The sequence below is a fragment of the Accipiter gentilis genome, chromosome 14 (genome assembly GCF_929443795.1).
Source record: "Accipiter gentilis chromosome 14, bAccGen1.1, whole genome shotgun sequence".
NCBI lineage: Eukaryota > Metazoa > Chordata > Aves > Accipitriformes > Accipitridae > Astur > Astur gentilis.
The window spans coordinates 2,107,961-2,122,538 of record NC_064893.1 but is presented as its reverse complement, the minus strand read 5'-3'; the positions used below and the strand labels follow the sequence as shown (position 1 = coordinate 2,122,538).

General features: G+C 41.1%; 1 protein-coding gene across 4 annotated transcripts in view; it reads right to left on the bottom strand.

Moving 5' to 3' along the window:
* Window positions 1-9,396, bottom strand: part of PDE1C (phosphodiesterase 1C) — a 360,443-nt gene extending 351,047 nt beyond the window's left edge. For all 4 annotated transcript variants that reach the window (XM_049817292.1, XM_049817291.1, XM_049817293.1 and 1 more), the window contains exon 1: window positions 9,193-9,396. In XM_049817292.1, the coding sequence (XP_049673249.1) occupies window positions 9,193-9,277 (85 nt within the window). In that variant the 5' untranslated portion in view covers window positions 9,278-9,396. The remainder of the gene's footprint in view (window positions 1-9,192) is intronic.
* Between the last annotated feature and the right edge of the window lie 5,182 nt (window positions 9,397-14,578).

Sequence of the window (14,578 nt, the reverse complement as noted above, 5' to 3'; positions counted from 1 at the left end):
CAACACACATCAGCATGCTGTGGCTTTGCACTGTTAGGCAGGACGTTTCCATGTAATAATTTCTATCTATGTTTAAAAGGGAGAGGAAGTAAAACAAACACCTTAATATCCAGTGCTCTCACAACCAAAATTCACAGCGTGGAAAAATCAATCATTTTTGCAGAAGAAACATGCACCCAAAAGTCATTAAACACTTTCAGCTCAAATCTACTCTGAATTATGCTTGTGAAAACTCAGAATTCATTCTGCTGAAGTGAAGCAAGATACTCATTATCACTTGATCTATATGTGCTGCATAATTTATGAAAAGCAGACAATCAACTAAAAGCTAAGGTTAGCAGCAGTCATTAGGTCTTAGGTATTTCCTGCTGGAATTCTATTTAAGTGCTGAGGTTACCAGAAAGAAATTAACTCTTTATCTGCAAAGGAACTTTCAAAAGTAGCACAGGGTGTCCTGTTCCGGGCTTTCTAAAGATATCCATTGATTTTTGTAACAGCAGAGTTAGCCAACAGCTGGGGCTCTGGAAAATCCCACAGCTTTTGTTATTTGAGGAGCCATGAACTGAGATTTTGTAAATTAATGCTGAAAAATTATTTACGTTCCTGGAGCAGCAGTAGAAGCTACCACGGTCCCTTGTTATAACAGTTATATACACATTCAACACATTTTACTATACACCATATATACAGCACATGGACTATAAAATATAGATCACCCTCCCTATGACTCAGATTGAAATCAGCTTTGATTATCGAGTTCTATTTTAATATTGCAGATTTTGGCAATGAAAAAAACCCACAGTTTTGCCAGAGATTTCTTAGGTTTGCTCATACGGCCATGTTCAGAAAAATAATACACACTGCAGGCCAAATTATGTTTTGAGTTACGAGCTTTGTATAAGAGTCAGAACATAATTTGGCCTGCAATTCTGAATTATGATAATGTTCAAGGTGGAAAGGACATCATAGATTGTCTTTAAATCAAGGACCGGCAGCTGGCAGAAAAGACCATCACCCTCCTGTAGACTAATAAAACATTGTACAGTCCCACCAAATAAGAGTGAATAAAGACATCTGAACATCCTAAAAATCCCATTTTTACATTTCAAGGGAAATAGTGATTATTTACAGGATACATGTCCAGTAATAATCACAGCTTTGGGAATGGAGGAGGAAATCAATATAAACTAAGTGGGCCTAGTATTCTGCTATTCACATCACGCACAGCAGTGTGTAAAACATTCTATCCTGCAAAACGCCAGTTTTAATGGGAGAGGAAGACAACACTTTGCATTTGGAGCATAGCTGTCAGTAGCACCTATGAATTTCAGAGCCCTTTTTCTCCATGCATTTTCACTCCTTGCTCACTTTCTAGCAATTGCAATTGTACCCACTTGATATTTGATGAAAATACCAATTGCTTTCATTTAACCATGGAGTGCACTTTTATCACTATGCAACGGAGCTCCTCAGCCTGCAGCTAACTGAGGACCACTTGTTTGATAAATCCTGTGACTTTGGTAAGGTTTCATGTGCACATCCAACAGAAGAGTCATGGCCTGAATGAAAATCTTCTTTTTTCTTAAGAGTATCTGCCCAGTATGTGTAAATTATTCACCTTTATCTCTAGGGATCATTAAAAAAACCCAAACTCAAACTCAGTATTCTAAGCAGAGGAACATTTTGCTGTAAGTAGTTTCAGAGAAAGTTAACATATTTATAAAATTTACTTAAGCCTATTTCCAAAGTGGTTTACTAACTTGCTCTACTTGAACTAGCAATACCAAAAAAAACCCTGGAAATTTTCTGTATGTACTTAGCTGTGTGGTGGGACTAGAGAAGAAAGCTTAGTTTTCAGTTGACATGATTCAAACTAAATCACACTGGCATTCATGAAGTACAAAATAAAAGAGGGACAAGGATAAAGCATAAAGAGGAAAACACTAGTACAAATTCTGGGGGCTAGATCCATTACAGCAGTTCAAGACCCAGAATCTAAATCAACAGAAGTAAAATGTAGCATCGTGCAGCAGGAGCAGCAGCAAGAGACTAAGCACCGTGCGCTGCCCTTTAATGGAGAGAGATGATGTTTGCAGTCTTCCTAAGGGAAATTTTCAGGGGGCTAATTGCAGCTGCTATGACAACAAGGGGGAGGATGTGATGTCACACAATGACCCGAGCGACTGCTGTCACATTGTCCCAGAGCACGGGTCAACTCGCCAGCTGGGAAGCCAGTAGAGACCTCACTAAGTGCATCTGTTCAGTAATTACCACAACTTTCCCTGCACCATGCTCCCAACTTTACACACAGCCGTAGAGCGAGGCTATTGATGTAATCATGAGGGTTAAGTTCCCAGGCCTGAAAATTTTGAGCCTGTAGCTATGAGAAATCTGGGATTGAGTTTCAGCAGGATCATTAGATACAAGCTCTGTCACCAGACATGGAGAAGCGGGGAGCAAAATCATATCAACATAATCTTGATGAAGTCTTAGAAGCAAGCTGTGGAAAAGCTGTGTGATTTGCCTTCCTTGTATATAGGGCAGCTCCTTCTCGAACCTATAGCAGTGTTCGCTTTAACAGGAAAAGACCGTCCAGGACACATCCTTTCCTCATTTAAATCATTGCAGTTCTCCCAACTGTAGTGGAGTGATGCGGATTTAGTGCTGGCCAGGATCCTGCCTCTTGACTTGATTTGCACTAGTACACAGATCACTGCAGGATATGTCCAGGAGCCATTTGCTTTCTTACTCAAGCAGAGCTACAGAACTTGGAAAAACGAGCTTGCATTTACACTACATCTGGAAAATGGACCAATTAGTACAGCACAAGGGTTTAAAATAGAAGTTCTCCAGCAGAAATGCAAATCCCCAAAGGCAATTAGGTTTGAAAGCTCCTAGGCTCTGGTCGTCACAGCAGCAGTATGAGGAGGAGGATGCAGACCTCTAGCTTTTGACATGGCAGAGGGAGCCAGCTGGGGCTGTGAATGAGGCAAGGCTGCTCCCAGTCAGAGCCTGCCTGCTCAGGAACAGGCCTGGCTGCCTGCCTGCCTAAAACTGAACTCAAAAGGCACAGAAGAGTTCATGCCTGTTTATTTCTTTTGAACTTTGGACATTCTAGAAAATCTGAAGTGTGTAATTAATCTTGCTGCATCAGTTCAGAATGCATTGGGAGCAGGAGTAGTTGGCCAAAGACCAGAGAGAAAACAAAAGCAGGGGCAATGCTATTTCTCACCAAAGTAAAATGGGGCCCCTCCTGGCAGGCAGCAACAAGCATTTGTTGTCTCAACAAGAGGAGTGACTGCACTTCCTTCCCTCACAGAAGATGAGCAGGGGGACAAACAGCACGGTGGGTCTGGGATCTGGCAAAAAGGGAAAAAGAGTCCCCATCTCCAGCCAGGTGTCTCCACCTTCTGCCCTAATTGCACCTTGTGTTGGGGGCTCTGTTGCCCCACACGCTGAGTTTTCATAGCTACTTTCAATTAGTGAATCTTATTCCCAACACATTGAGGAGTTTAGACCATTTGGTGACGTTAGTCCTGAAGCTAGACTTAGAGGTGACCGAGCACCAAGACCTGGAGATATGTAACTCGCCAACCTTAAAAAAAAAAAAACACAAAAAAACCTCCCAAAACTCAGGTGAAGTAATTAAAGGAACGCTTCCTGACAGTGATGACAACAGTTTTGTCCATTAACATGTCTCCTCACCCAGGCCTCTGGAGGTTATTTTCCCACGTACAGCACTCAGCTGCAGAGAACGGGGATGCCCATTCACTCACATCCAAAACATACTGCAAAGGTTTTACTGTTCACAGCTTCCCTGAGAAATAAAATCAAGAGGAGGAAGGAAAATAGCACTTTTGATGTGACCCTGCCAGAGGGATCTGCAATCTGAATCTGATCCTTTGCGAGCTGCTGCTGAACCTGGTGTGCAACCCTGCACGGTAACCTCTCACTCAAAACAACTCTGACAGAGAAGGGGACAGCCCCAAACACTCGCTGTGTTTCTGGATGCCAAGATACAAGCAGCAGAACACAGCTGTGAACAGCAGGTAGCAGTGATAAGGTAGACCATCCACAGAGGCAAGCGGGCAGAGCTCCATGAAAACATTGCCAGGCTTTTTGCCTCACAAGAACTAACACTGCAGTCTTTTCAAAATCATTTACTTATCTTACAGCAGTCCACCCCTGCAACATCAAAGATGTCAGTGCAATATCGAGACCCTGTAGATGCCACAGAAATCACCATCACCACCCCTTTATAGAAGCAGCTGCAGGTTAAGTACCAACAGCAGGAATTCCTATTGCCCATCACTGTGGCAGAGACCATCCACCCCATACCAAGGGCCAGCAGGGTATCTCACCCATATGCATGCCAACTATGCAGACTCCTTTCAGGTGTATTTTCAGGCAGAGCAAAGACCAGACTGGTCTGAAGCTAAAACACAACTTTGTAATGGAGGGAGCAGAAAAAACTCCCATAACTTTAGAGCTTTATTTCACAATCTATTTGCTGACAGCTTTCTTTAGGTGAATTTGTTGGGTGTAGGACTATGTTGGAAGAGATTTTAATTCTTTATAGTCTATTATAACTACATCAGACTTCCTTAAATTACATTAAAAAATCTCACGTCCTGTTACAATTATATTAATAAACTTACATTTCAGATGACAGTGTTCCACTGTTTACAGAGAAGTCATCAGAGCTTCCTAACAGCTCTTATTGAGAAAATATCCTTTCAGTAAGGTCTATTGGGGGGGGGGGGGGGGGGGGGGAGTTTGGGGGGTTTCATTGTTGTTTTTTAAATCTTTTGTATTATGTCATAACAAAGAAAATTATAGACTTCAGGTACAAAGACAAGGAGAGGCTATAATCCAAAGCAGGAGTAGTGGCTATGCATTCCCCTTCACCTTTTTGCCACGGACACTGTTCGTGTGCAGGCAGAGATAACTCCCCCCCTCCCCAAAAGCGGACTGACCCCACAGACAGACATTTCTCCCAGACCTCCTTTGAAGGAAGGTTACGAGTGACGCACATGCAGAATTAGCGAGAGATTTGTCAGCACCTTATAATTACAGTGTGCTTTCAGTCAGAATGACATTTTTTATTACAGGCAACTAAGGGCAGAATTAAAGGAAATCTCCATGAAAATGGACTGTGTATGGGTCTATGGGTGTCTTCTGCTGAAACCTGCCTCTCTTGTAGGTTGCAAGGCTGTCGTCGCCCTCAGTTGAATGACAAACTCCAATAAGGGTGGAAATCGATACACAAGAACAAAACAGTTAATTGCTACAATGTACGCAGTTCTCTGCCCAAAATACAGTACAAAAATTGAAATTGCTCTTATTTCTCTGGTTTCTTCCTAGAATAATTTAAAAAACACATTCCTGTCTATTCTACTCCTAATGGACAACCTTTCAAGAGAGAATTAAAGCTAAGCATGCGACACAGAGCTGAAAGTATTTTTCCTTATCCTAACAAAGCTGAGTTCAATACTCAGTTTGCTTCCGATCTTCCCCACTCCAACTCAGACCAACACAGTACGCACATCTCCTCAAGCAATGTTTTCTTTGACCAAAACACAAAAGGCATTTCTGAAATGATCTGTCAGAGGGACCAGCAAGAGCTACTTTGGCTGTTCTACCTGTGACGTTGAAAGGGATGTTGAAATGGGCTTCAAGTAGTGAACTGCAACATGAGAAACTCCAGCAACATTAAGAAAACCACATTTTAAAATAATTATTTCAAAATAGGGCCCAAAAGCACCACTGATTAAAACTCAGATCTTCTGTAATAATTGGAGGGAGAGCTTTTGCATGCAAAATGGGGACAGTGTCCTCCTAAAGAAACTTTCCTGCGTGACTTAGAAACAACTGCTGTGAGCTAGACTAGGTGTTTCAGTACCTCATCCCTCCTCTCCAGTAACACCTGAGTTACAGCAGCACTCGCCATCACTTCATTCATTCTAATCTATAAAAATAAATTTATTAGATACATTAGATGGGACAAAACAGTGTTGCCAGGTGCTTCTGGATATGAAAAGCAGAGAGTGGGAGCTTTAATGAACTTAGCTCTTAGTCATAGGAGGGTGATAAATGCAGAAAGAAAATATCCTCTTGTTAATGTTTGTGTTTACCATTTTCCCAGATTTAAAGACAGTAGATGTTTCTCTGTCTTGCACCTTCAGTCAGTCAATTACAGCAGCAAAGTCAGTAAGTAACACACTGGCATTCTGATTTAATAGCCTTTCTTTTGCACAGGAGTGATGAGACAAGGCACAGGACAAAAAAAAAGTAGGCTTTAACTCGTCATTTCTTTTCCTTTAAACTCAGCTGCCATTCTGTTACGCTTTACTTTTAGTGGAGGAACATGCAGCCAAAGTTAAACAAGAGCTCAAATACAATAACTTGTGTACACAAAACTTCATGGCCTCTGAAATTTGCTGACACAGTCCATGGCAAATAAAGATCCTGAAGCCTTCATCAGAGATACATTGAACTTTCTAGAGCAAAGCAAATTGCATGATTCCTGTCTTCAATGGTCCCACTAAATGGCTCACACTGTGGCTCCACTGTAGTCCCTTTACATGCTACCAGTGCAAAATGTCCATAAAAGCAGAATATCCAAAACCATACGGAAATCCTCAGTGGGCATAGAGCAACACACCTCAGTCCTCCTCAGGGTCTCTGTCGAAAGGGTGGTATCTGGAGGAAAGGGATTTGCAACTACCTTGTTTCTTCGTACAGAAGAAAGCTATCGAGTATTGGCATACATCTGCCTTTCTGGTGTGGCACATCCCTTTCTTTCACAGGGATCTCTGAAGTTCTTGGGAAATGTGGAGTTCCCACAGCTCTCCTGTCCCACCACCAGTGCTGTTAAGGAACCAAAGTGAAAATTAGAGCAGTCAAGAAGCTGCTCTAGCTTGCACTGCTGTGAGAACAGATGCTGACCATCTCCAGAGACACAAGGCTATCTAACTGCAAGCCATTGGCAAGGAGCTCTACTTGCACCAGACTTCTTCCATGCCCACGTACTTTCATGTTTGATGTCAGGCCCAGGTCTTTCATTAAAATTTTCATTAAGGCTCATTGTAAGCAATCATTTTTCAAAACACTGTGAAAATCATCCTGTCTTAGCAGTTAGTATAAAGATAAATCAATGCAAAATATTTTCTTTTGTGCCCAAATGGAAACTCATTTCTGTCAACCTGGTATTACTCTGTTCCTCAAGAGTAGCAGCCTTCTCTCACAGCTGACACTTCAACAGCAGACGCAGCAGCTCAGCATTTCCCAAGAATTTCTTAAAAATTTGCATAACTAGATACCTACACAGAAGTCTCATCTGTTGGAAAAAAAGAAGTTTAAGCCCATCCCTGACACACTAATGTTGCTGTGGGGTCTTTTGGATATATTAATTTTCTTCAGTATAAAGATTAACAGATACATGAATCATTCAGATCTGTCTACCACACAGTGCTGGTAATACTAGATATGTTTACAAAGTTTTCATGGTTATGTGAGTCAATCCAATGCACACTTGCCCAGATATAAAAATAAATGTTATATAATGCACAGATCAGAGAATCAATATGCTGGTTGTGCGCACCAAATAGAAGAAAATAGCACAGGAACTCCTATGCAACAACTGTCCTAAGCAGCAGAAAACCCTGCAATTCTAATCTTGAGTAATTTGATCCAAAATTCAGTGTAGTAGTTTTGTGAGCATGAGTAGCAATAAAGACACCAGAGCAACAAATACAGCAAACCTGTTGGTTTGTTCATGAACCAAAAAAATTATTAGGCACAGTCATAAATGTTCAGCGTCTTCAGATAATGTGCCTAGGCTCAAAAAGGAAATGTTTCTCCCCCAGACTGACACGAACTGATGAAATAACACTATTAGTAATGATGCTGCGAGGGGGAGAGTTCAAAATTGAGTATGTTGCAACTTAACCTGTGGAGGGACTACCACCTTCCCATTAGAGAAAGAAATTTGCAAAGTGACATTTGCCTGGCAGTTTCACCTTTAAAATGCTATGTGCACTTTAATAAATGACTACATGAAGATATTTTAATGGAACATACATTTCTATCTCCATTTTTTTCCCAGCAACTTTAATGTTTGCACGATGTTAATAAATGCAAAACAAGTTTTCTGTAAAGCAGAGGAATAAACAGGTACCTCCTTCCACACCAATATAAAGCTTGTATTCATCATTATTAGATAAAATTGTGACCCACTAACACTAGTACAAATCATGCAAAACTTTCCTGATTTCACAGCTGCAAGGAAGTAGAATCTCTGTCATCTTGAAAGTATTCAAGGGGAATTGGAATCCATTGATTATTACAAGTTATCCAAATCTTTTAACCTGGATTTCATCTAAAAATTAAAATGGTATGCAAGCATTCTTTGTTTCTAAGATCTATAGGGATTTATATAATATAGCCTAGTGAGATACACAGTTTTAACAGAGCAGCCTGCTTAGGGAATCCTCAGATTTTAACTTTTGCCCAGCAAGTCTCTTGGAAAAACAAGTAGACACCTGTTGCTTTGAGAAGCCTCACTTTTCCCTAAGGCAGTGAACACAAACAATAAACTGCACTCTTCAAACACCTACAACAACCAGTCCTAAAATTCATAATTTCTCCTCGCATCTTTCCCGGCCCCAGCAATTTTGATTTTTGTGTTTGAGAGGCAACAAGAACTGTTATATACATCTTCATGCAAACTGAGAAATAGCAAAAGGTTGCAGAATTTGGAAACACTGGCTAAGTGAACAAAGAAATATTGGAAATAAAGCCAAGGCTCCCAAGTGTTATGTTCTGGGCTCATAGGAAGGAAACGCAGCTAGCAAGTTGGAAACCTGCAATCCTGAAGCCCAGGCTTTCCTGAGCTAAGGTTCCAAAATAAAAGTTCCGCAAACGTCTCAGTGAAGTCAAGCCAAAACCCAGGGAAAGGATTTAGAGCGGCTGTGTATCAAAGGCAAGTTTCTTGGGCAGAAGAAAATACAGAAGGCAGAATGGAAAACCAACCCAGACAAAAGTTGCAGGACATCTACACATTTTAAAGGCATATATTGACAAAAGGCAGTTGTCAGCAGCTGTCTTTTACCTGTACTTGCTGGAGCCGCAAAGAAAGAGAGGAAAGGAGAAGAGAGACAATGAAGGAAAGAGGAATTAAATCAGGCTCACCAATTGTAAAGCTATAGCCATCGATGCTGAAAGTAGCACTCCGGCATTTTTTAAATCCTTCCTTTCTGCTGCTTGGCTCTGTCATGATCCTGCCAGCTTGTACGTTCAGCAGCAGCCTTTTCGCTCCCCCCGTGGAAGCAGAGCGCTCAAGCTCGCTCTTAGCTGCCCTTGAATATCTGCCTGTGACAGCACTCACACCCAACCTCGCACATCTCCCGGCGCGGGGAGCCGAATCCGAGAGGCATGCACCCAGCAGCTTTCTCCTCCCCCCAACACTCTCGCTGGCATGTTACCGACGTGCCTGCTCAGAGTTTAACAACGGGTTAGAGGCTCCAGTATCGAAACCAGCAGTCAATTAGTGCAAGACTACCAAGTCAATAAACCAGCTGTATCTGTCAAATCCCTGTGTAGGAGTCAGCACACAATTAAAAAAAGATGAAAGGTTAGATCTTGCTGTGATCTACCCACTGACGCTCCTTGTATTCCCTGCTATGTTGCAGCCCCTGCTTCTGTGGCTCCCCTTCCTCATGGGGATTTCTGACTTGCAGCAAATTGTGCTCATATTTCAGCCATTCAAATACAACCAGCGTGTTTTAATCATTCGAGAGACAATGAATCAGCCCAAGATTACAGTACACAATCCATCATCTACTACTTGCACTAACAGCAAGTCTCCCAAAACACAACTGGCAGCAGAATGCAAAAGTTTATCAGTAAGTAAGAATGCAAGTGACTGTGGGAAAACAACAAAAGTAATTTAGCAGTAATGATGGTAAACTGAGCAAAATGTACACGGTCATATACACACAAAAGTCTTTCAAGTTCTTCCTCCTCCTGGTGGCTCATCACATGGTTTGTAAACTCCTCTCTAAAGTTTTTTTACCTAATGACGTTTAAAAATGTGATTCAGAGTGCTTGCAGCAATCCACTGAAAAAGGTGGGCAAATCATCCCTATCCTACGAACAGATAAAATTTAGAGTCAAGGTTGGCAAAGTTTTCACAGAAGGCTAGCAACAAGCCAAGGTTTTCTAAAGAGGTATCCAAGAAAACACTGTCAATATCTTACAGACCCCAGTTGACATAAATCTGTGCAATCCTTTTCTTTTTCCTGTATTGTGCGTTAATATAGAAACATGCTACTAAAGTGCTCCAATTTTTCACGTTCCCAAGCACAAAAGTAAATGCCAGGTAAGTTCATCAGGTTTTGCATTGTTCTGGGTGGAAAACACATGGAAACACTGAGTTTCAGGAAGACTGCCATCAAAATAATAGCTCATACACAGTTGGCTAAAAGCTTGCCCAACACACACCAAAAGGTTTACAAAATATCAGCAAACCCAGTCTGTGTTTAAGGTATAAACCTCAACCCTACCTTGGTTTCTCAACAAAAGCTTAAGTCAGAAAGAAATGTTGCACTTTTTAAATCCTCTCTCTTCAAAGGATGGAAGAGAATCACTACTGAACTCCAGTAGTTAATTTAAATTCCACTTAGTTCTAGCCCAGTGAAGAGCCTCAACCAAACAGACTTTTTTTGTTAACAGTTTTTTAATTATTTGGTTGCTCAATAATACAAGGCAAGTCCATTAAGAAAAAAGCTCAGTAGTGAGGTTGTGATTTTTATTATTTTTTTTTACAGGAAGGAGAACCTGGTCTTCCAGGTTTCTTGGCCATTAAAGACTGAAGTGTGAAATAATAATAATAACTACTTAGATACAACATTTCCATCACTTGCACCTGCAATTATTTTTGACCTCAGAAAGGTAGGCACAGCTCAGGAATTTAAAAGAGTTGCTGCTATAAAGGCAGCCACCGCAATGAAGAATTCTCAAGCAGTTTACTAGACTCCATCATGTAGCTGCCCCTCCTAACCAATGTAGGAAAACAGTCTCAGTATAAAGTGTTTCTAAGGAATCATTTTCTCTGTCACTGGTTATATAGGTCACAATAAGCACTGATGCTCTGCCTAAGAAAGCAAAAGCATAGAGAATTACGCTATATCTAGAAAGCACAAAGTTAAATGTTATCTAAAGGAAAGGTAAATATTGGAACTGTCAGGGTTTGGGGGGTTTATTTATTTCTTTGATGACACCATTTTTTTCCTTAGGCCATAAAGCATTGATTCATGAAGAGGAATTGTGGGAAGATACCAGTGAGGATCATGAAGTTTTAGTCAAGTTTCTTAGTTCCAGGAGAAACTTTCTTCAAAAAAACCCCAGGCAGCCAGAAGTCTTGCTTGCTTCCTGTCTTAGGCTTACTCATGTAGGAAGCAGGAGAGTTCTATTAGCATTTCTCTTCTCAGGTGAATATCCAGATCACCAAGCTGTTGCCACGTTGCTCATTTCTATCTCCTTCATTGGAGCTTCGGCCACTTTTTGCAGATTGCCAGAGAGAAAATGACCCAGTCATTCAGCAGCTGTGCATACCTCAGTTGCCTTGCAATGATACCTTGTTCAAGCCCCAATTAATACTACTTCAAATAATTGTAATAATTTGATAATTTTGATTCAGGTCAAAATGAAGAATTCCCCCAGAAAGAGTAAAGACAGTCACTCAGCAGGGCAAAGTGATCAAATAAGGCCAGAAGCCAAATCTCCCGCATCCCTGGAGAGGGCTCTAAACTGGCTGTTTGTAGCAGGATACAAACTTCAAAACTGCAGAGGTGTTCACCTCAGGGTGAAAAGGGAAAGATTTTGACCTGCAAGTCTTTCAAGAAGGAAACAGTCTCTTCCCAGATCTAGTAAAAATTTAATCCAGCTGCTCAAAGAATTACCAAATCATATGAGTAACTTGATACCTGGTCCTATCTGATTCTTTGCATTTTGCTGCTCAGCTCTTGGCTAGATTTCAGGTCTGCCATTTACACTCTGCTTTCCCAAACAATCCCTACAGATTCAGCTCAGGGTACAGTACATTTTCTACCTTGCACTGCCAGGCAGTACCAATATAGATCGTTAGGCAGTTCTTGTGGCTGCAGTTCAGTGCCATGTAGAGCAATCCATGTATGTCATTTGTAAACCACCCGGGGATCCTTTGAGATGAAAAGCACAGTGTGAATTGAAAATATTTATTATTATTGCTGTAAACAGATCAGGGTAGCCATGGTAACATTTAATTTGTCAACACATAAAACACAGTTACTTTAATATTTTCCCTTTACTTTTCAATGTGTAGAAGTTTGCATATTTTCAGGAAGTCTATTTTAACCAAACACCGTATCAAATTAAACCAAATACCCAGTCTGCCATCCTCCAACATACATGCTAGAGGAAGTTGTGAAAAAACAGCCACCTATAACAAACAGATATGCAACACCATCTTCCTATCCCTAGGCAAATTATTTATGTAAATTTGTGTTGGCAAGACTGAAAGATTTTTAATTGCATTTTACACCCAAATACTTTCCCAAGCATAAACTTTGAAAAACCAATTGCATGGAGAAATACTTCTATGTATCAGCTCAAAAGCATGGCTTGTTATTTCAGTCCTATATCCTCTGGCTCTTGTAGTGTGAGAACAGGAAGATAAAAGCATTAAGTAAAATCCTAGCCCCACAGAAGTCAAGGACAAAAGTCCCACTCACTTCAGCAGGGCTGGAGCCTCTAGCCGCCTAGTTTTCCATACTTGTACTCCTGTTGACTCAGTTCCTAATGCAGTCAAATTTCGCAGGAGCAGTGATGAATTTAGACCTCAGGCATCCATATGCTTTTGTAGTACCTGTCACTGAAGTTAGCAGAATGAGGATCTCTAAATTTTTGTCTTTTCAGAAATGTCTCAGGTATCCTAAATCAACTGACAACTTGACTGTGAATATTAAGAAGATAAAAAAAAAAAAACTCAGCCTTACTGGGTCAGACCAAAGGTCCATTGAACCCAGTGTCCTATATCTAGCTCTGTATCATCTCTCCATCATTGCCCAAAAATAGATGCTAAAAAAATTATAAAGATGCTAAAAATGATCAAGAACAAGGCAGGCTGTGGTGATATTAGATATCCAGCCACCACCAGCTCGGGTACCTCCTGAGACAGCTGTGTTTTCTGTACATTCATAAACAGTCTAAAGTCTTCTCTTCAATCAGCTTAAACCTTCAGGACCCTCAGCACCCTTTGGCAGGAAGGTACACAGCTTAACCAAACACTGCATGAAGACTTCTTGCTTTTGTTTGTTTTGAACCACTCTCCTTCTTGCTACATGGTTGCTCTTTAGCACAGTACTTACTTCGATAACAATATGGATTCTGAAGCCTTCTGGCTACGAATCCAAAGGTGAGGAGCGGTTTCAGGGGTGGCAGAGGGGTCTCCAGCACACAGGATTTCTAGTGGTAAGGAACCCCTGAGACTGTGGGTTCCGGTGAGAGTGGACCACAGAAGCACCAGGCAGGTCCTGCCATGAAAACATTGTTTGGAACACCTTATTTCCACAAACTTCAGCTGAATCAATTTTACAAGCAGATATTTTTCAGAGCAGTTTTCGAGGTCCTTCTCATCACTGGTGTCAATGTCACCTGAAAACATTTAACTTCCCAAAGAAGAGCTCAGCACTTTTCAGAACTGGGCATGATGCATCAAGAATTGGTAAATCTCTTAAGAAAATGTCTTCCAGCTTCAGAGAAGAAATTAAGCTGAAATCCCCCAAGGTACTTGGTATATTTCTCACAAGCAACAATGCAGTTATGTACTGCAGGTTGTTTTTGGAGACATGGCATTCTTCCCTGAAAGCTCTTTGTTTTACTGTTTCCTAGAAGTACTCCATCTGCATATTATGATGATTTTATCAGACATTGTCACTGCCAGGAATATCCACTATATTTAAGTTCTTTTAAGGCATGACAGCCAGAAGGCAATATGACTTTCTAATGCTCGACTGTTCTGATGCTTTCTGCTTGCTTCAAGCTTTACCATTTTCTCCCTTACCAAACGCTGACAAAAGGAACAGTCTCCAGTGTGCTGGAGTATTGTCTTCATTTATGCTATTTTATGTTTCCCAGCATAGACTCATTTTGTGTTATTTAAAGTGACTTCACACCATGGGTGAAAATCCAAATGCATCCAATACATTCTGGGCACAGGACAGGAAAAAAACCCCTGTAATATTATTTTGAGTTTGGACTTCATCTTAAGTATTCCAAGCAGCTCTGCAACACAGAGGAAATGCATTGTTTTCTTTAGAAACACAGGAGGAATCTGTACCATCTAATTTTAGGCACCTAGCTGAGGTGCCTAAATGAGGAACCCTGAGGCTCCCTCCCCCTCCAGTGAGCAGGCAACCCCAAAGGTGAGTCAGAGCTCCTAAAATTCAAATCACACTCTGGTGGAGCAGCTCTTCTCCCCTTGGAGGACCAAGGGAACCTGAGCCATCTAAACTCTGGAAGAGGTAGCTTAGTGAGG